Consider the following 21797-nt stretch of genomic DNA (forward strand, 5'->3'; position numbering starts at 1 on the left):
TTACTGTGATAGGTAGTCTCTGAAATAGGAGTCTTTTTCAACTGCCATCAACACAGAAAACTGCAGGTTTTGGTTTTCTGGAAAATCCCTATATTTCTTTGTAAAACTACACATTTCAAATCAATCTGGCTTAAATCTCCTGGACAGTAATTAAAAGTATTTTTAATAATGCTCATAGAGCTTCTATATCCAGAGTGTTGGATCCTTAGGAAAGGACCCCTGCATCCCAGAAAATGACCCAAACTTCCTTCTGCTCTATGTGTGTGTGCTGGTTTAAAGGTGAACCAGCAGGGAAAATGAACTCACCACGAGAGAGATTATAAGTCAGAAGCTAAAATTTAATAATAATATTACAATAAATAGACTGACACAAAGAGAAATTGCTTTCCACTCACAAAACCTAGCCGTATAACCCAATGTCCTGGGGCACAAACCCAAAGGGGTTTGTCAGCCTTTGTGCTGAGACCCGCATGGTTGCCCCCAAGTCCAAAGCAAAAAGAAGTGAGAAACCTGTTGGTGCAGGTGATGGCTGTAGTCTGGTTGAGAGTGGCAGGCATAATCTGTTTGAGAGCAGTGATCTCCTCCTGTCGAGGTCCTAGTGCTCCTCTGGATCCAAGGAGAAGTTCCCAAGGTCTTCTTACCCACCACTTATGTACCCTCAGGGAGCACCCAGTCCTTCCCCCTGGGCGGGGACTCACACAATGGGTGATTAACTCTGGAGCCAGGGGGTATTGTTGAACTGTTGATGGCCTATTATCAGCCCTCTCAGGCTGGGTGTGAAGGTGATAATGACTCCCTGGGCAGCTGCTGCTAATGGCCCATTGTCCTTGGGGAATGAATAGAGGGGGTAGAATACACAGCTTGAATCACCCACACACAGTGTTAGCTGCTCTCCTGCTGAACTAGGACAGTGTGCTGTGCTGTGTCCCCACTACAAGGATTTAGGCAGAGGCAGAATCCTAGTCACTGTTATTTACAATTGCCTGTATGTATCTGTTGTGACATTGCAATTTTAATCCCTCTCATTAGATTAAAAGATCTGGAGTGAAATCTCATCTCAATAAAATCAGTAAGGGGAAACTCTCACTGAAATGAAGAGATGCTGTGAACTCCTGGGGTGAACAAAGACTTTGTTGCTGACATTTCTGATTTACACTGAAGGAGCTCACTGTAGTTAACTTGTTTAAACACAAGATTAGAGCAGTATTAATGTCTATTACCCTCTACAGTAACAAATTCCTGCCACCACAAGGGTCTCTAATATAGCAGGTGTGACAAGGAAAGGATGGAAGCCTCAACAGGACCAGTTAAGACTTGCAATATGTACTTCAGGTTCATTTTGACCCTCAGGTAGTTGGGGAGGCTCTTATGGGCTCAGTTTTGGCAAGTTTATCCTTCTTTATCTCTCAATGGTGCTTTTTTAATCTGTAACTATTAGGTAAAAATTAAATGGCCAGAGTCAGGGATTTCCCTGGTGGAAATCTGATGGAAGAAAAGATATGAGTAATGGTACACATGGGAAGTTTACTTTTGTGTTGAGTCTGCTCAAGCTGTTCCCAGGCTAATAGAAGTGACATTTGTGATATTTTTTTATATTATATAGGAAGTAAATACAGAACTTTTACAGAGACAGTATCTTGGAATTAATTTTTGAAGTTAAACATTGTCAGGAAATTCAAATACTGTCTTGGTGATACCACAGAGAGTCAGATCCAGATAAATGTGTTCAAGTAACAGAATCATTTAGGCTGGAAAGGATCTCTGAGATCATCAAGTCCATTACCATTATCCAAACACTGCCAAGTCCACCACTAGACCACAACCCTAAGTCCACATCTCATCTTTTAAATATCCTATGATATGTATGAAAACAAACTTATCCAATGAACTCTAATCCCATTGATATTCAAAATAATATTCCCATGCAGATCTAGGGGATTGAATAAAACCTGGTTGTCCTTTAAGGAAAAAAAGAAGCCAAGAGTTATTCTTAAGGCTTACATTAAGAGGGTAAAAATAAAGCCCAATATGTCATAGGCCTAAAATGAAATTTCTGATTTTTTTTAAGTTTCCTGGATATCAGATGAAAGTATTTTCTTTGGAAATGAGATCTCAACACTTTCATTCTGCTATTTCAACAGTCTAGTCATGTCAATCTTCTGTTGACTTCAGCAATTTGGGATTTGGTCCCTATCAAGCAGTTTTTAAGAACAGAGAGTCATCGAAATATTCCATTTCATTATACCCTTGCTGTACAAAGGTCTCAATTTTCCACATAGACTTAAAAGAAATTGGATAAAATAAATATTCACCAACACAGGAATGTCTGCAATTGCCTACTGGGGGAATCAAACAGCTGGGTCTGATGTCATGTTCTCAGCTAGTAATTGGATGTCATTTCTCTTTCTTGCCATTCTCTGTGAAATAACACTGCAATATGACTTGATGCTTTTTATGAGCAGTGAGTGGCAATGGCATAATTGGGATATCAGTTCACAGAGATTGCAGCAGAACCCCTGTGCATGTGCTCTTGCAAATATATTGAGTTACAAGCAGTACAATAACAGCTACTCAGATTCCTTCACACGTACAAAGCCCCAGTTAGTCAATGCCTAGTAAATAATTTAATTAAATGTAATTGTCAGTAGCAGTATTTCTATCATTAGAAGATAATTAGTCTTTTAGTGACACTTCCAGCATTTCTACCTTTTCTCCTTTTAAGGGTTGAGACAAATGGGATATTTAATTGTGATTGTAATATGTGTTAGACTTAGTTATTAAACCAGTTATATTTGCTGGTTATTTTATTCTGTTTAACACCATTGGTATTTTCCTTCTTCCTGTCTAAATGTAATAAATAGATTGTTTATTCAGGTCTCACACAAACACATGGAAATATTAATGACTGTGTATACTTATGTGTTGAAATTTCTATCAAGATGAAAGCAATGATCCTGAAATTTTGAAGTAGGTTAATGCTTATTAAAGCCATGGTCCCTGTATATTTTGTCAACAACTATGGCATAGGCAGCAAGAGCACATACATGCTGATCAACAAGTCTGTCTGTGCCTTGGAGGAGATTATTTTAAATATAGTAACTGCATGAAGTATCTATAGAGTAGTCTTCAAGATCCTTCACAAGATATGCAAGCTATTTTCTGGTGCATTAAAGAGATTAAATTGGATTACAATCAAAACAATAAATCTTTGTATTCTAAAACATGGAGTGAATGCAGTTCTTAATAATCATGTGATGCTTTTGCTTCTTGTGTTCCATTTGGAATAAACATGGTGATGCGAGTTATTAAATGTTAATATTTTTCATATATAAACAATAAAAACTCATTAACAAAGCAAACCAGTGAGTTTTCTTTTTCAGCAGTATGTAATGCCTTACATTCACCTTCCAACAAAAGTGGAATGCAAGCTTGTGTCTATGCAGTGACACCCAGGTGCTGTGAAAATATCTGATTCAGAGGGATTCACATTGTGCAAAGCCAAAGGAGACCAAAGACACTCATGATCTGAATTTTGTCCTCTCTCCATGTACAGAGGAAGCAGAAAAACTAGGCTCCTAACTCAGGCTGGTAAAGTTAGAAGTTTAAACTACAAACAAAAAGTACTATCCTTATAAACCACTTCTGATCACCACTTTTTGGTGAAATCTATGTGCTACTGCTGCAGAAAACATCAGTCAGGCTCAGCCTAGCAAAGTGGTCCTGGCACATATTGTGCATAAAGTAGAGGGAACTGTGATTACTACAAGATGAAGTGCTTCACAAGCTAGATTAGAAAAACTCTTCCTTTGGGTGCAGAGTGATGGGGGGAAAGTTTAAAAAATGGAAGAATTTGCCCTCTTATGCAGAGCTCTCAGGGAAAGTAGGTAGGCAGGGAGCCCAACTAGAAGCCCCAAGGTGATGTTTTCTACTGAGAATGTGCATTGTGTGCTGCTGCTACAGGGTTTGAGACTGTGCACTAGGGATCAAATTTTAATGAACAAATCTTGCCCTGTATAAGAAGCCACAGAGAAGCCTAAAGTAGAAGAGCGTCTTTGAGTCTTTTTATCCATGGCTGATGGGTTAATGGAACAAAAAAATGACTAATTCTAACAAAGGAAATAATGTTTTTAGTCCTATAATGATTCCTGAGTGCATTCCCACCTGGGGTCAGAAGGAAATAAGAATTCACAGAGAAAGCATAAAAGTTCAAGAACTTCAGGATAACTGAAGCCCCACAAACTTTTTTTCTTTTAAATCTTAATTTATATATAGCTGTGCATTCTTATAGCTGAATTATACAGTGGAAATAAGATGGGTGGTCTTAGTACTGACCATTCCTTATTATCCAGTGGGAATTAATGAAGTTCACTCTCTTGATTAGCAGCCACTGAAACAAGCTTTTATTTTCATTTCTTATCACCTTACTTCTTAAATAAAAACTCTTATATAGTAAAAGCTGGTTCACTAAGGGAGAAGCCTGTCATTGGTGCTTGTTCTCTGAGTAATGTATTAATTCATTCCTCACAAGAGTCATGTTCAATGCTGTGTTTGACCCTGTTAACGGCAATTTATAAGGCTTTTGAAACATGAGGGCAGTGTCTTCAAACTGCCTTCAAAGTACAAAAATTCTCATTCATCAGGCCTCTTCTGCTTTTCTCTGCTTTTATGTACAGGAGAATTATGATCATCACCTTGGACTGTCTTGATAGCAGCTGAGGGAGGTACTGCTTTGATTTTCTCAGCAAGGATTATCATGAAGAGCACAACTTGAGAAATACATGGTAAATATGTTGCTTAATTATGCATAATAATTCTTTAAAGTGACTGTGCACCTTCCAGTGCATGAAAGTTAGATACAGACCTTAATTAGGCAAGTCAGGAGCTAAAGGTGACATCAGGCAGGGCCAATGACATCACTAACCAGGAGGATGTCCCACAGCACCCAAATAAGAAGAGCTGAGAGAGTCTAGTGATGGTAGCAGAGTTAATTATCAGTCTGGTAATTAGCAATCAATAATGAGGCAGGTTGAAAGCCAAGACAAGGTAACAAGGCAAGGCTATGATCTGGCTAACCCACCAAAGCTCTCAGGCAAGACTAAGAAAGGAGCAAGGGCAGCCTGTGCCCAGCTCCTTCCTTCCCTGTGGGGACAGAAGCTACAGATGCTGCACAGATGAGAATTTTCTCAGCACTTCCCTGTTTTCACAAAAGCTATGCAGCTGTGGTGCACTGGTGCTCATCTTGGGTCCTGACATCTAAAGACCGAGGAGAGAGGGGGAAGGGACTGCAAAGGTAGAATTATGGAGGAAGGTGAATGCAGGTGGCTGAGAGCAATTGGACCCGGTTCTACTGCGTGGGTATGTTCAGGGTCCCAAGGAAGGGGAAAGTAGGCTGCTAACTAGCACTAGAGCACCTAGCAGTTGGGAAAATTCTGCTAAAATTAAAAATAAATTTAACACTAAATATGGATAAATGCTACTGTACTTTAAGGAGTAACAGAAAATTCCTCTCTACGGTAGCTTTCATGTACACAAGTTTGATATTCCCTAAGAGCTGTATCCTACAGTTTAGGCTCTTGGAGTAAGAAAGACCTCTGCTATCTTGCCATTATTAGGTCAGAGCAGACCTGCCTTGACTACTTTTAGCAGTCCAAAAGATGCAAGGAGAAATAAGAATATTCTAGTATCCATCCTCAATTTTTAAGCAGTTCACTAAACTTGTGTCATAGTTTTACACTGCCAGTCTTGATACGTCTCACAGATTACTTTCAATAATATGAAAATCTACTGGTTTTCCTGATTTTATTCCTGTGAGTCCTGTACTCTCCAACAAAGTAAGGCAATGGAGGTTGACACAATCACTTTGCAAAAATAAGTGTCCATGTAATTTTCACAAAGGTCAAACATTTAAAGAATTCATTGCAAAGCACAGCTATGAACTGTATGAAGAAAAGGACTTGAGTTTTTGAAGGCCAAATTCTCACACAGATTCTGAATCCAAAGAGTTAACAGCTGTCACCTGTGGTATCATATTTTATCCGTGGCCTTCCTTTCCAGTGATTTTCCATTTAAGCAAGAGATTATCTCAAAACACTATGTAAGTTTCTGTGCTTTAAGTCAGCAGATTAATCACTTCATCAGCCTTCACTTTATTTTGGAGGATTGTTTTGAAATAAGACATGAACTATTGTTTTAGCCTTGTTACTATTTGCATGGGTGGAGAAACAGCTTGACAGCATTGATGTAGTTTAAAAAGGCACAACCTATCTCAGATAACATCTGAAACATTTTTCTTGTGCATCTGCCATGTATGACCTTGCTTAATAAAAACATGCATGTAGCACTTGTTTTTTAGGTGGCACTGAGATAAGACATGTGAACTATCACAAAAGATGAGTTATACTTCAGGTAGATGTGAGTTAATCTGGAGCCACTGATATGGGCCTGGTGGTTGGTGTGGTCAGATCACTCTTAGACTGAGAGCTGAGTCGGTGACCTAGGAGGAAGCTCTGCTAGAGGTTTGCTGCTTATTCTCCACAATTAGTAACTCTCATAAATGTGCTGTTAAATGTTTGAGATGCACATACAGTCTATCATGTACTCTGATATTCCACTGAGCCAGGAATTCTTAGCATGGTGCCTTAGACAGATCAGAACATGTGTGAGAACTTAAGAGACTGAGGCAAAAATCTCTTGGGAGTGATGCTACCAAGGTGGAGGAACTGATGGAAAAGCATGGAAAGGATGATAACTCCCCCTATCAGTTTAGATATTTGCCTGTCCTTTGTAATTCATGTCCTGCAAGTCTTTTTGCTCATCAGTCGTTGTTAGATAAGCACAAAAATTGTTTCCATGGACAGTTTTTGTCATTTGCTTGCAGTAGAGAAGTAAGAGTTCAGTCTTTCAGTGCAGCTTTTGCAGCTATGATCTTTTTCATTCTCTGACTAAGGCTTCGTTATCAGAGCCTGCTGTTAGAGAAGTTGTATTTCAAATTTATCCATGATATTGAATGGCTCCCAGAGGGAAGTGAACCTTCAGCTCACAAACCAGATACGTGTTGCAGTTTCATTTTCTGTTCATGGTGGCTGTATACATTTTTTTCATGTAGTCACTGAAAAGTGCTTTGTTATGTAGTAAAATGCTCACTCACAGCTTTGTTAACTGGCAGGACCCAAACTGCGAAAAACAAAATCAAGCAGTGAAAAATGATGTAGCTGAAAAGTAATCCAGAAAAAGAAAAATTCTGGTTTAGCCACATCAGATAACCATGTGGTCAGATGCAGAGAAGTATCAAAACTCTTACCTAGGCATGGGCTGGTTGTAGACTGGATTATACCTCTCTGCATAGTCCCTCTCATTCCAAATGGCCCAACTGAAAATAGTAGGATGCTGAATTTAAAGTACAGCTGACTCGCTCTTGTTCTCCTCTTCCCTCTCAAATGAGAATAAACATGTGGAAATGTCTGGTATGTCTTAAAGATGCTACAGTGCCCAACATTAAAAAGTCCATTATTTTTGATTCTGTATCAACGATGACAGAGTGAATAGGGTTCTTGTGATTTAACTGTGTTTGTTGGTCTGGTTTGGTTGGTTTTTTGTTTTTGTTGGGTTTTTTTGGTTTGTTTGTTTGTTTTTGTTTTTTTTTTTTTTAATTAAAAGGCATTTCTTGTCCCCATTGCTCATATTTGAAGGCTGTTTCAGAACCTCCATGCATGATTAGAAATGTCAAACTAGAACTCCAGTATTACTTTAGGCCTGATTTACTTTTTGCACACTAATATTCTTTAATAAACTAAATGGATATTATTCCTTCAGGGTACATCTGTGCAGAAACTTGTGATGAATGGTTCTGTGTGCACACAGCTTTTCTTGTGTTATAGGGAACTTGCCAAGCTCCAGGCTGCTCTTACAGGAGAGTGGGGGTCTCCATTGTCCTAATCATATTATTGTCCTTTATCCATTCCAGGTTTGCTTTTTAGTATATGAGACCAGAATTGCTTTGTACCACAGTCCCCCTACTTCTGTACCCCATGTAGCTTTTTATTTGCAGGTAGTCCCTGCTGTGACTATCCTTCCTGATACATCCTGGGATTCCTTTTGGTTTTTTGACAAGTGTATCATATTAGTATGACAGACAAGTTTATAAAAACAGAATAATGCCCTATGAGGGTGCAATTATAAAAATAGAGCTGTAGAAATTGAAAGCTTCTATATGTGTTCTACACGTGCAGCACCAGTTGATATGCAGCTGGGCTTGTGCATGAAAAAAATCACAGAGAATTATCCCTCTGAGGACTTGGATTTCCTCAGCAGTCCATGAAGGACTGGGGAGCTCATTAAGATAGTAGAAATTCTCGGTGACAGAACTGCCTCTTTCAGATCTCCACGCCAACATGCAGCAGCATGTGTTCTGAATACTCAACGCAGCAAAAGGGTTTAAGTTAGGGAGCACCAAGCCAGAAAATTAAAAACATTCTCAAGACAGCTACATTAATGTTTTAACATCCTTTAGACCATGTACACAATGCAATATATTGCTCTTGCTGTGAATTTCTGCTTGTGTGTTTGCAGGTCTTGTGGGTTTTCACCAGAGACACCAAAAATAATCTGATGCTAGATGATATCACTGATCCACTGTTCTATTATCAGCTGTATCCAAGAAGCAAAGGCTTCCAAAAATAGGTGAACATATTTTAGTATTGCCTAAAAATATATAGAATGCCATAATAAATAAAGTTTGGAAGAAAAAAATCCCTCCTGATTTTTGCCAGTTTAGTTTATACTGTACAAGAATAAGATTTAATCACCCTTACCTTAATTCTCCTTAACTTGGCATGAGCAATAACTGCAAGTATTATTATCAGCCATAAAATTATTCAGCCACAAAATTTACCTAAACTGCCCAAAGCACTATTTGCCATATGGCTATTGCAGTTAAAAATGCCTTTCTTTAATTTATTCTAAATTCATTGGACATAAATTTTATTGGATGAATTCCTTGGTTTTGCTGATAAGGGACATAAAAATAGTGATTAGTTTTTGGAAAAGGTTTCCATAGGCTACATCTGTGGAAACCTTATCTTATTTTTAAAATGCCTGTGCTGCTTTCACTCACCTTGTGCTCACACAGAAACATCTTTTGCTGGTGTAAAACTGGAATTACCTTTGGGGTTTTGTAAAATTGGGTCAAAAATAGAAGAAGTGCTTCTCCACAAAATACTTCTGGGCCTGTTTCAGCTGCTTCTTGAACTCTGAGCCTCAGCTTCTATCATGCTGTTTTTCTGTCATTCCCCCCCCTCCAATTAAGATTGTGTTTCCCAATACAGTATTAAAAAAAAACACCCCAAACCCTGTACTAATGACATTTAATTTTCTAACTTTTTTCTTATCTTGTTTATGCTTTCAGCAACTGCTTCAGAAATGTGCTTTGCTCTTGTGTTTGTATTCTGCTCTGTGATCCTTCCTGGCTCTTCTGGCCAGGTAAAACCTCTCATTTGTGAGCTTTTCTTTCAAAGAGAAGCCTCAGGGGGCTTTTTTGGTTTTGCTTTCTCTCTATTTTTTTTTCTTTTTTTTTAATGGCAACATTCAGTGAATTATGAGGATCAGACTTGAACAGCTAGCTGAGTATAGAATGCTAAAAAATACCACAAAGATAAAAAAGGCCGAGTTGAAATACACCAGAGAAGAGCAGAAATCCAGAATATTTCTGGAAGCAATTAAGGAGTTTGCTTTATAAAAGAGTAAGCAAGGGAGATGTTATTATAGGAAAAATATTTTTGGTTTTTGGCATCAACTTTCTTGGTGGAAAAGTTTTTCTTTGTGGTGGAGAAAATGTAAATCCCTGACTGGCAGAAAGTGAACTACAAATAAACTGTGACCTTAAATTCGTCAAAGTGGTTTTAAGGGTGATTTTAAAAAATAGATTCTGAAGGTTCAAATATCTGGGTTTACTCTACATTTTTATTACAGTGTGGTGCTGCCTTGTAAGATAGGATCTGGTTGAGGTTGTGGCAGAGCTGGTTTGGGGACACTAAGGATCACATAGAAGTTGACCTTGAGCCAGTGACTTTATGCAACATAGCAAAGCAGGACAATGATTTAATGAACTGGAAGTGACAGGCACAGAGCTGCTATCTCATGAGTTCCACTGCTCCACTGCTAAGGGTCTATGAATAATATTGCAGATGTCTTTACAAATACATAGATCTGAGCAATTAATCCATGAGGTTGTAGGATCAGTCAATCTACCTTTCAAAGATTCCTTCAGTATGTCTGCTTTTGTATACTTGTGGATTTTTACCTCTTCAAGCTTCCTGTTACCAAAGACACTGGAAAACAAATACTTGTAAAGGTAAGCAGAGAGTTCAGTGTTCAATGAATAAGGTTTGGAAAATGTTTTTGACATTTACTCGCTGTAAAAAGACCAATGAACAGCTTTGGGCATGACTCCTAGTGATACATTTGATAACATGATCAATAACTGCATAGTAATGGCTTCCCACCGTTTCTTTTCAATGTAGGTAATTGCTGGTGGGAGTAGAAATAGTATTTTTGGCAAAAAGAGGAGGAAAGATGATTATCAGGGAAGCTAGTAGAATGGAAAACACTGTAGAGAAAAAAATACCCAAGTTCTCTACTTTTTTGCATTATAATGACTTAACACAGTTTCAGAAAAGCTGCTAACTGGCTGTGTTTCTCACTCTAGGCATTCCTTTTATTCTGTAGATTAAATAAATTGCTGCAAAGCATGAGCAAGTAACTTTTTAAATTATTTTATTAAGAAGAGGGAGTTAGCTTAGAAAAAGTCATTCCTCTGCAAAGTAACACCTTCAAAATAATCTTGCAATGAAAAAAAAACCAAACCAAAACCCAATAACACCCCCTCCCCCAGTAAATGAAAACAAGACCAAAAGGAGTCAAAATTAACAGAGTAGCTGACATACTGTTCTTTAAAAGTTAAATGCATACATCAGTTGGAGATAGGATATCAAATATCAGTAGGGAGAGCAGCAGGAAACCTTTTCCACTGGATGAAAGGGATAAAAAGAAGAAAAACAAGTCTCGGTTGCACGAACAGCTGACTAAGCTCCTGACATACTCGAAACAGCCAATTGTAACGAATACCAGGGAAAACAGTACCTTCTAAACAAAAGTGCTGCTCCCTTAGAAACTTAAAATCAAGATAAAAATGTAACTATCAGAATAACATTGAGGCAAAAGATACACGGATCACAAGGAAACAAAATGCTGCTGCTGTAACTGCTTGGCAAAAGATTTTCTGCTGTACTCTGGGTGAACCTCAGCCTTAAGGATTGAGGGCAGGGAGGCCCAGCTGACATAGAAATGCAAAATTCCAGCGAGTAAGAAAGAGTCAGAGGTACCGCTCTGCACCTCTGGTGCTTTGGGGAGAGGGGTTGAGTCGTCATGAATATTCTTTCCTTTTCACATGTTAAAAGCTTCGTGGATTCAAACAAACACAAACCTCTCTGGTATGTCACATCTTCAAGTGCAAAGCCTGTGGAGTTGGATCTGCTGCACGAACCAAAGTATTTTAAGGGAAGATGAGACAGACACAGAATCTAGGAAGGCTGGTAATGATTAAGAATTTCTGTTTGCTTACACAGCAGTGAGGCTTCCAGTTCTCTTTAAACTCTGCATTTCACTTGCACTGGGAGCTCCTAGTAAGACACAATGTTCTTGACATGGCAACTCTTGCTACCTTTTCCTTAATAACCTTCCTGCTTGCTTAATATTTGTTGTCCAAGCTGACAGGGGCCAGGAAAGCAATTCTTGTCCCCTGCAGTCCTCTGTGCTTCTGTGGTTGTTGAGCTCTACAACCCTTTGGAGGAGAAGACAGAGAATTTGGCAGTTTGGCCCTTTGCCTTTGGTATAGTTGCTATAATTTTATTATATTTTATTTATTTTCTATCATATTATCATTTTACTTTTCCAATAGGAATACATAGCTTTACTATCCTTAAAATTGAAATGTAATTTAATTAATGTTCCAATCTCTGCCTTAACAAAAATACAAATGAAGCTGACTAATTAATTAATTTTCTATGCTTAGCAACAGTTGCGAATTGCAAACAGAGAAGGCTGTAAAAGATATTTACAGCCTATGATTAAATATCAGGCTGTTCTGAGCTGTTCTTGTTATGCCCACGCTATTTCTTTGGCAAGGCCCCTGAGACTCAACACCTCAGGAGTAAATAAGATGTGTAGAATAAATAATGAAACAAACAATCCTGAAAACAACAATAATAATCTAAAGGACTTTCAAAAGCAGTGTGAGATGATGACCTACAGCTTGTAGGCTCAGAAAGGAATTGTGAGTCTGCCCCTCTGAAAGTCAGATTTGCTACTCCCCTATCCCCTTCACTCCAGGCTGGAACCAGTGAGGGGCTGCCAGACTCTGGGGTGCTCATGGGCTTCAGTGGCCTCTTCAAGAGCTGCTTTCAGCCCTACCTGTGCTCCTTCTTGGCGGGGATGGTGGGATGAAGTCTGCCCTGCCACCCCAGGAGGAGCCCCCATACCCCCAAATTCCCAGAGCACTGTGGGGTGCTGCACCGCGTGAGGTGGGTGTAATTTGTGCCAGCACTGGGTGAGGGGGATGGCAGTGAGGGAGCAGTGCTCTGCTCTGAACTTTAATCCAGGCTCATGTGACCGTGCAGACCTACGCAGGCTGTTTCACTTCATTTGGCTCCTAATGAAGTAAGCAGTGGTGGTTATCCTGGTGACGGCAATGGAAGCTGAACAGCTCAAAGGTCTGCTCTTCTGGCATAACTGATTTCAACCGTGCTGGCATACAACAAAAAAAAGGAGGCGGCCATGGGAAACAGGAATTGGCTAAAAACAAAACAAAAATTCCTTAGAGACAGTGAAAACCTACGCTAAAAAAAGTGTGTCTATTATAGAAGGAATGAAAGGGCTCTGGAAAATGAAAATGACTACAGAGCCATGGACTAATTTGGGGTGCTGTTGCTTGTTCCCTGGATGCCAGGCAACTCCTTCTTTAGGGAAGTACTACTCTACCAGCAGGAAAGGACCAAACCAGGAGGACACTGCATGAGAAGCAAGGCAGAGGGATCACAGCAAATGCAAAAGAAGCGTACTCTGAACAGGTTAGTCTAACTAAGCAGGTTATGCTGGTCATTTCTAATGGAAAAAAAACTGGGATCACCCTCCCTTCAAAAGTGAAGGAGTCTCTCTCTTCTACCTAGCTGATAGAAAGTGGCAAATATAGAGACAAAACCCAAACAAATTACTTCATTGGCAGTAAGAGAGTGGACAAAACCTTAACTTATCCCCTCTTTCAGTGAGAAATAATAGTGATTCTTGTCACCTGTTCAGTAATTTGCAGTTACAGGATTTAAAACTATCTTTGGGATTTAAAATCCCAGTGAAATTCTGAAATTGCTTCTTCTCAAGTTATTAAGGTAGGGCAGACACAAAGACACATTCATCTTAATTCAGGCTATAAACAAGGCTGGAAGTAAGGCTTAGAGAAAAGATGAACTCGGGGCACCAGAACAGCATCCAATTTGCATTCTACGGGAACACAAACCTCAGCACGCAAGCTCAAATGCTTATGAAAAGATGTAGTGGGGTTGACCCAAAGTCCTCCTGGTTATCTGTCAACTTACTGCAAAGGAACTGGACATAAGCACAAGAATGCAGTGTAACCTGTGCATAATTTCTGGGTTTTTTTCAGTCCTTGACTTATTGAACCTACCAAGAAAGTTGCTGGGAATAGTGTTTCTGTGAGGAAGACACTTTAGCCAGTTTAGGAATTTCTTCTGTCATTGACACAGGATTGCCACAATTTCCTGCTTGTTCTTTCCTCTTCTGTCTCTCATCTGCCCCGTTTGCTCCCCTTCTTTGCCTTCACAGAATCACGGAATCGTTGGGGTTGGAATGTGCCACCAATCCAACCACTCTGCTCAAGCAGGGACACCTGAAGCAAGTTGCACGGGGTCAAATGCAGGTAAGTTTTGAGTATCTTCAGAGGAGACTCCACAGCCTCTGTGAACAGCCTATTCCAGTGTTCTGTCAATTCTAAAGAAGTTTTCCTTCATAGTCAGATGGATGTTCTGTGTTTCACTTTGTGCCCATTGCCCCTTGTCCTGTCTCAGAGCACTACTGATAAGCATCTGGCTCCATCCTCTTGACACCTGTCCTTGGTAAGAGGGGTATTGATAAGATTTCCTCATAGTCATCTCTTCTCCAGGGTAAACAGGCCCAGCTCTCTCAACCTTTCCTCATAACAGAGGAGCTCCAGACTCCTAATGATCTCCATAGCCCTCCACTGGACTGTCTCAAGCAGTTTCTTGCTTTTTTTTGATCTGAGGAGCCCAGAAATGGACACATCACTCCAGAAGCAACCTCACCAGGGCTGAGTAGAGGGGAAGGGTAAACCTCTCCTTGACCTGCTGGCAATGCTCTTCCTAATGCACCTCAAGATCCCATTGGCTTTTTTGGGCACAAGGGCACTGCTGGCTCATCGGGAGTTTGTTGTCCACCAAAACCACCAGGTTCTTCACCACAGAGCTGCTTTCTAACCTGTGCTGGTGCAGGGGGCTTTTGCATCCCCAGGTACAGGATCCTGCACTTTGTTGAATTTTGTTAAGTTCCTCTCTGCCCAAGTCTCCAGCCTGCCCAGGTCTCACTGAATGCTGACACAGCCTTCTGGTGAGGCAGCCACTCCTTCCAGCTTTGTACCATCAGCAAACATACTGAGGGTACACTCTGTCCCCTCTTCCAAGGCACTGATGGATAAGTTGAACAATACTGGCCCCAAGGCTGACTCCTGGTCACCGGTAGCTACAGGCCACCAACTAGACTCTGCACCACTGTACACAACCCCCTGAGCTCTGCCATTCAGTTGGTTCTCAATTCACCAGACTTCTCTCTTCTTTATTAGTGATTCAGTTTGAATGTGAAGTGACAGTCATTTATATGTGATAACCATACTCTCAATCTCTCAAGATAGTTCTGTACACATTTTTTAGTTGTTTTAATTTAGTTAGCTATCTCCAGCCTCCATCCCTTTATGCTGTGAAATTGATTGGAGATCTCACAAGAGAATACAGAATGACACTCTGATAGTACTTTAAAAATAGGAAAAAGCATTCTGTGCTTCTTTTACAAGCTTGCATGACATTTAAATTCATGTTTGATAATGTCTTTGTTCACAGACTGTGTTTTGAATTGCTGATGTTTATAACTTTTCTTCATAGGAGAACGTTTGATTAGTCAATAAAATGTTAGAAAAGTGTGAATTTCTAGAAGATACAAAAGCCATTCAACTCCTCCTCCTATATTGCTGCAGGTGAATTTATTCTTGTGTGCAAGGAATCCTAAATCTGCTGAAGTAAACTCTTTTTGTGTGTTTACACAATACGTGTACTTGTTGCCCTTGAGAAAGATACCAGGATATGGTAAATCATTGGACACATGTACAGTTCAAGTTTAGTCAAGGATCAGTCCATTTGTAATTACTCTTCATATTTTAAAATATGGATTTGTCTATTAAAATGAATGCAGGCACCGGCCTTAATTATGATTTTTCACTGTTTTATTTAACTTGTATTTTTGAGTAGTGTAATTAGTATAAAGATTTTTAAAAATTCTTTCTTTATACCCAGTGTTTTATAAATGTCCCTAAACAAATGCACAATGTCGAGAAATGGCAGAATTCCTTGCTAAGCTGTTCATTTTCATTTAGGACCTGCTTAAATGTAAACATGTATTTGGTCCAACTGACTCAAGCAGGTTTTATCAAGTTTTGTCTCTTTCTGGTGTTGAGATTAATTAACAGGCCTGTTTAAGGGGTTTGCTTAGTTTGCTTCTGTTTCCTTCAGGATGTGTAACTGGCTAACTCCTTGCAGCAGTTCAGCCTGCAGTTCATGGACTCAGAGCCAGGGACAGCACAGACTCTTGTGAATTCATGTGAAGAGACAAGGGAGGTGACCAATCCTATTGGCACAAATGTCCAGACTTCCACTAGAAACTTCTAAGGTTTTCAGGTGAAACCCTGGAAAGCTGAAAGTGCTGGGAATGACTTATCTATTTCCCGTGTAATCACGTCTGTTGCTACACGGCATTATGCACCGCACCAGTCCCATGTTGGAAAAAGGAGTTAGCTAGTCAGGAACTAGGTTATCACGTGGAATGTGTTAAATGAGTGTCACTAATTCGTAGCCTACTAGAAAAGTAAGCCATAAAACTGCAGTGAGCATTGAGGCTTGCGCTCTGCTGTTGTATATAGCTTTCAAAATACACTTGAAAGGCCTATAACCTATTATTGTGCCAAGTAGGTTGCACAAGAGAGGAGTTTTTACCATTTCAACAACAAACCAAACAGTATTCATCTTAGAGAAGATTCTAAACTGTCAAGATTCTTATAAAATAAACTACTGCAAGCCTGTCTTCACCAAGATTAAAATAAAATCTGTTTACAGAGTACAACAAAGATGACAGAATGATCAACTTTGTGGGTTGTGTGTTGTTGCTGGTAAATCAATATGAATGCTAGGCCACCATACACTTTAAAAATCATTATGATAGATAGATAGATAGATAGATAGATAGATAGATAGATAAAAGCATTGACTTACAGTTTTACACTGTGTGTAGAGAGATGTGATTCATCTTGACACAGATAATACATGCAGAATGATGAACAGAAATGACGTGCTTGAAAGCACTGAAGAAATCCTGTCATCAAAGGACTGGACTGGAAGTTAAAAGATTATGTCCAGCCCCACTGTCTGATTGGTCTAATGGCAGATTTAACCTTCTGATGACTCAGGTTTTTTATTTGTGAGATTAGGACAAGAGAAAGCATTTTGAGAATCTCTGTTATGCAAAATATTATAAAAATTAATTATGGCTAGAAGGGATGCATTTTCCATTTATAGTCACATTTATGCAATGAGTCCTTCTGAAGCAATTACTGAATCACAGACTTTGGAAAGCAGCCAGGTGAACCGCACCTGGGAAGCTGAAACTAGTTCTGGGCCTGATGTTGCTCCTTGTGCCTCTTTTTTTTTAATTATTATTTTTTTTTTATTTTAAAGAGCTTTTAAAGCATCCAGCATTGACATAAAGGTAAGGTGAAAAATGTAGGAATAAATTAAATGGCACAACTTGGTTCCTGACCAGCAGCTCTGTGTTGTGTACATCTATGGTCAGCCTTAGCGTGACTTTAGTTCAGTATGATGCATTTTCCATGTATCAGGCATTAAGAAAAAACACATCTTCTTTATTCCTGAGCCCCCACCTCAGGTAACATCAAGTTTTCTTAGAAAAAATCCACAGCTGACTTGAATATTTTGTAGCCACCAGAGATCCTACTAAGGAATTTCACAGTTTGTAGAGTAGAAGGTGAAAAATGAAAATAAATTTTTCAAAAAGGAAAAAAAATACTATTCTTGGAACCTTGCGTAAGAGTACCAGCCTTCAGAAAATGTTTTCTGGGATTTGATTTGGACACAGCAAATATTTATTGAAAATAAAAGGTAAAAAGGAAAGAAAACTGTGTAAGTACCTACCTATAATGTTTATTGAACTGTTTTAAACAGGAATCAAGAATTCCCAATGCACCAGGAGGACAAGCAAAAAGGACGTGTCTTTATACCATGACCAAAAAGATGAGGGTGTTACTTCTAAAGTATTCTTAGTTCTTTCATCTACTTCACAAATATTTAGTATACAGAAATTCAGCTCCCATGATTCGGAAACAATCTAAGCATCATGGCTGCCCCAACTTCCCCTTTCTATGTTTAAAATATATTCACAAACAACTTATGGAAATCTAATGGGTACGTTGGGTACGTTAAGGCTTCTCAGAGCCACTTATGCTCAGCATTAACAAGATTGAATCTCTGTTCAGACCAGTTCTTGTTGAAATTAACTTTTGGAAGCTGGTGCATTCAACCTTTGATATTTTATTTCAACAAAAATGTCACTTTGCCCTTAATCCATAAATAAATGTTAGTTTATCATCTACCAAACTGCCTAAGCAGAAGCAGAGGTCACCATGTATCACATGCTTGATCAGGTAGAGTGACACCAGTGCTGCCATGGTGATACTGACTTATAGGACTAAACAATGTATAAAGGTGAGTGCGCTTAAAGAAATCTTTTTTTTCCCATAGTGCTGAACTTCCAAAATAGCCTTACTTCTAAAGAAAAAAAGTGGAGTGGGCTAACAGAAGAAATGGGTAGGTCTAATCAGGTGAGATGGAGAAAGATTTTAAGAAAATGTTGAATCAGTGTACACAAAAGGAACAAAATCAGAGGAAAGAGGGTTATAAAACTTGAAAGAGTTTTTTAAAGGTAACAGATTTAAAGAAAGACATTTTATCACCAGAAATGTACTCAAGCTACAGCATTTACGTTTGGAAATTTTATGGTGTTTGAAATTTGATTCAGACTGCGATTTTCTTCCCTTTTTAATCCTTGATAGAAAATTCTGTTTATATAGAATATCATATTTACACGAATAACACCAACCCATGAACTTAATCTGAACTAAAATTTAGGCGGAAGAGAATACTAAGATTAATGCTCAAGAGGCATGAGATAAAAGAAGATTTAAGAAGGAAATCTCTTGAGAAAATGTTGTCACACTAATCCAAATGTTTAATCTTGTCTGAAGTAAAGGCATAGAGATGAATGAAGGAAGAAGTAATAATGGGGTAAGGCGATCTGTTGAAAAGAAACAATAGGAATAGAAATAAAGATGCAGTCACTTAGTGAGGTCATGCAAAACTTTTGGTGACAACAGCAATTCTTGGTAAAAGACAAGACCCATTCACAGGCAGATGACATCTCATGGATGACAGCATGGAAAGTTTAAGAATGCACTGCACTTTTGGAGAGGAACACATGAAATTCGTGAGAACTGAACCTGTAGAACTAGCTGTTTCCCTCATGGCACTGTACATTTTGAGCACAAATTGTTTCTTTCCCCTGATGTGGGTCTATTTAGAGTAACAACTCTTCAGGGAAGTGACCAAGCATTACTCTGTTTACATAGCTCTTGTGTCTTCAGCAAACTTAATAAAGTTGTTTTTACAGAAGAACTTCTTGTTCAGTGTTTCCTGTTTGAGATCACAGAATGTGACAGGAGGCAGGTATTCATAGGAATATCAGGGGGAGCATCAAAAGATTGCTGAAAAATATTGGATAATATTTTTTCTTGGTTAGCACAATGCAGAGGCGTAGACTGGGCTCTTTTTTTTTGAAGGGGAGGGCGAGATGGGGATGAAAACAACTTCAAGACAACAAGGTTTTCAGCATAAAGCAAGGGGGAGAAAAAAGGGAAAAGAATGTAACTGTTCTGTAGAAGGAAAGAATGTAACTGTTCAGTTAAATGAAAGATTGTAACTGTTCTGTAGGAGGAAAGAACGTAACTCTTCTGTTAAAGGAAAGAATGTAACTGTTCTGTGCTGCACACGGAAAGGATCTCTGTCAGGATGTTTAGATCACCACTAAGAATCAGGTGCCCTGAGGGACCACAAGCGCTGCCAAACTGCGGTCGGCCGGACCTGGGGAGCGGAGCAACATCCCGGGAAAGGAGGGGAGGTGTTACACGAAGGCTGTCAGGCAAATGAAAGGCAAGGCAAACCAGCGCCGCCGATAACCGCACAGCGCGATGCGGATCAGCCGCCTGCCCGGGACTGGCCGGGCGGTGCCGCGGCAGCTCCCGCCCCGCATTCCTTCACGTCTGGGGCTGTCCCGCTCCGCCCCGAGGGGGTTTGGTCCGTGTCCCAAGGCCGCGGGTGGGAGGTGCGAGGGGCCAGGCGGGCAGGTGAGAGCTGGGGAACGGAGGGCAGGGCTGTGTCCGGCTCCTCCCGCTCTCCCAGGCTGCTCTGCGCTGCCGCCGGGGGAGGTGGAGCCGCTTTATCGGGAGCTGAAGTGGAAATTTCCCCCTCAGTTGCCGGCAGCGCCGCGGAGGAGACGCCAGTGAGATCCGCCCGCCCGTGTCCTTCCCCGCCGTCATGTCCAACTACATCCACGTCCCGCCCGGCTCGCCGGAGGTGCCCAAGCTGGACATCACTGTCAGCGAGCAGGAGGGGCCCGGGTACCGCCAGGGCGCCCTGGAGCTGCTGCGCCGGCTGCGCCCGCACTGGAGACCAGAGGAGGTGACGCTGCAGGTACGGCGGGGCCCGGGGCCCGCGGGGGATGCGGCAGCCGGAGCTCGGGGAGGGAACGGAGAGGCAGGGGAAGGGAGGAAGGAAGGGGGGAGGGCGGGCGGCCATTGTGCGGGGGAGCTGCCGCCTCGCTTCCTCCCCCGCCCTCCCTCCCCCGCTCTCCGCCGCAGCCCCCTGCGCGGAGCCCCATTTGCCAGGCAGCCCGGCGGCGGGGCGGGGCGGTGCGGCAGCATCCCCGGCCCCCTCCTTCCCTCCTGCCTTCCTGGCGCTCCTCCTTCCCATCGTCCGCTTCCCTCTGCCTCCTCCCGCGGCCTCCCCGCTGGAGCTCGGCTGCCCGCGGTGGCGGCGGGCAGAGCTCTGACACCGGGGGCGAGGGAGGGAAGGGGAAGGGCAGGTATCGCGGAGCAGCACCCTCGCCGTGCCCATGCCCAGAAGGGAGTGTTTGTAAACCGGTCGGGGACCTCGCTCCTACTGGGGACAGAGGAGGGCTCAGGCCGCCGGAGAAGGAGGGGGATATGGGGGGAGCGCTCCCCCGGGCGCCGTGGGCGGTGGAGCCCCTGCCGGGCTCTCTCTTGCTGGGCTCTCTCCGTAAGCAATAAATATAATACGTGTCATGTATTCGCAGCAGGGCTGGGTTTTAGGCTGGGGGGATCACTGTACGTACCAGCCCCGCTAAGGTCATTGCTTCCTTCTCTTAGCAGAATTACCGTCACTTGGTCCCTAGTGTTCTCTAGGTGAGCAATCATTTGTGTTTATGACGAGTCATCCGCCCGAGGATTGGCTGCTTTTGTGCTTCTAGAATATGCTTAACGTGGCCCCATACAAGTCTTCAGCCAGTTTATTTGGCTGAAATAACAGTTCAGTTGCAGCCTGTGCTTAGCTGAGCATTTGAATATATGCTCCTAAACTGTGTTATTCAGCAGTTATTATGTGGAGGTGTCTTATTTCCGTGAAGTTCCTCTGAAGAGAGCTGCTGAACTAATTTGTATAGAAATTTGAGCACGTTGAGGTAATGGCTCATGATTTGACTGAAATTTTCTGACGTGTCTTGAAAGGGAAATGAGACTTGACACGTGCCACTGCAGTTAGTATGAAAATAAAGCTAATGAGCAGTGGCCGTAAGTTAAGCACAGTTCCAGCATCTTGAGGTGCAATGAAAGTACCTTTACAACATATAATCCTAAACAAAGTTGTTGGAGTTCACAGAATATCTCGAGCTGGAAGGGGCCCATAAGGATAATCCAACTCCTTGCTCATTGCAGGACTACATAAAGTTCAACATGTTTTTATTTTTTTAGTTCTCTGATGAGGGCAGTTCTCAACAGAATATTTATCCTCTTTCATGCAGGAATGCTAATAAATAGAACCAAAATATTTTGCTATTAAGGAGGGATGACTCTAACCTTTGGAGAAAGTTCTAGCAAGTTTAAGTGAAAAAAAAAAATGCTGCTTCCTCCTTCTGTCAGCCCCTTTACAAAAAGCAATTAACGGAATAAAACCCAGTGGTACCATTGGTGTGGAACAGGGTCTCCTTTGACTGGTCATGCAGTAGTAGATTAGTGTCTGTGGTTAGAGGTTCCTGTCTAAAAATGTCTTGAGTTTCATTTTAATCAAGTTACTAAGACCAAAACTTTTCAA

General features: G+C 41.0%; 1 protein-coding gene across 1 annotated transcript in view; it reads left to right on the top strand.

Moving 5' to 3' along the window:
• Positions 1-19874: 19874 nt before the first annotated feature.
• ETNK1 (ethanolamine kinase 1) overlaps positions 19875-21797 on the top strand; it is a 32411-nt gene continuing 30488 nt past the window's right edge. The window contains exon 1 of the mRNA XM_071551292.1: positions 19875-20162. Within this exon, the coding sequence (XP_071407393.1) occupies positions 20007-20162 (156 nt within the window). The 5' untranslated portion in view covers positions 19875-20006. The remainder of the gene's footprint in view (positions 20163-21797) is intronic.

The sequence above is a fragment of the Pithys albifrons genome, chromosome 3 (assembly GCF_047495875.1).
Source record: "Pithys albifrons albifrons isolate INPA30051 chromosome 3, PitAlb_v1, whole genome shotgun sequence".
Classification (NCBI taxonomy): domain Eukaryota; kingdom Metazoa; phylum Chordata; class Aves; order Passeriformes; family Thamnophilidae; genus Pithys; species Pithys albifrons.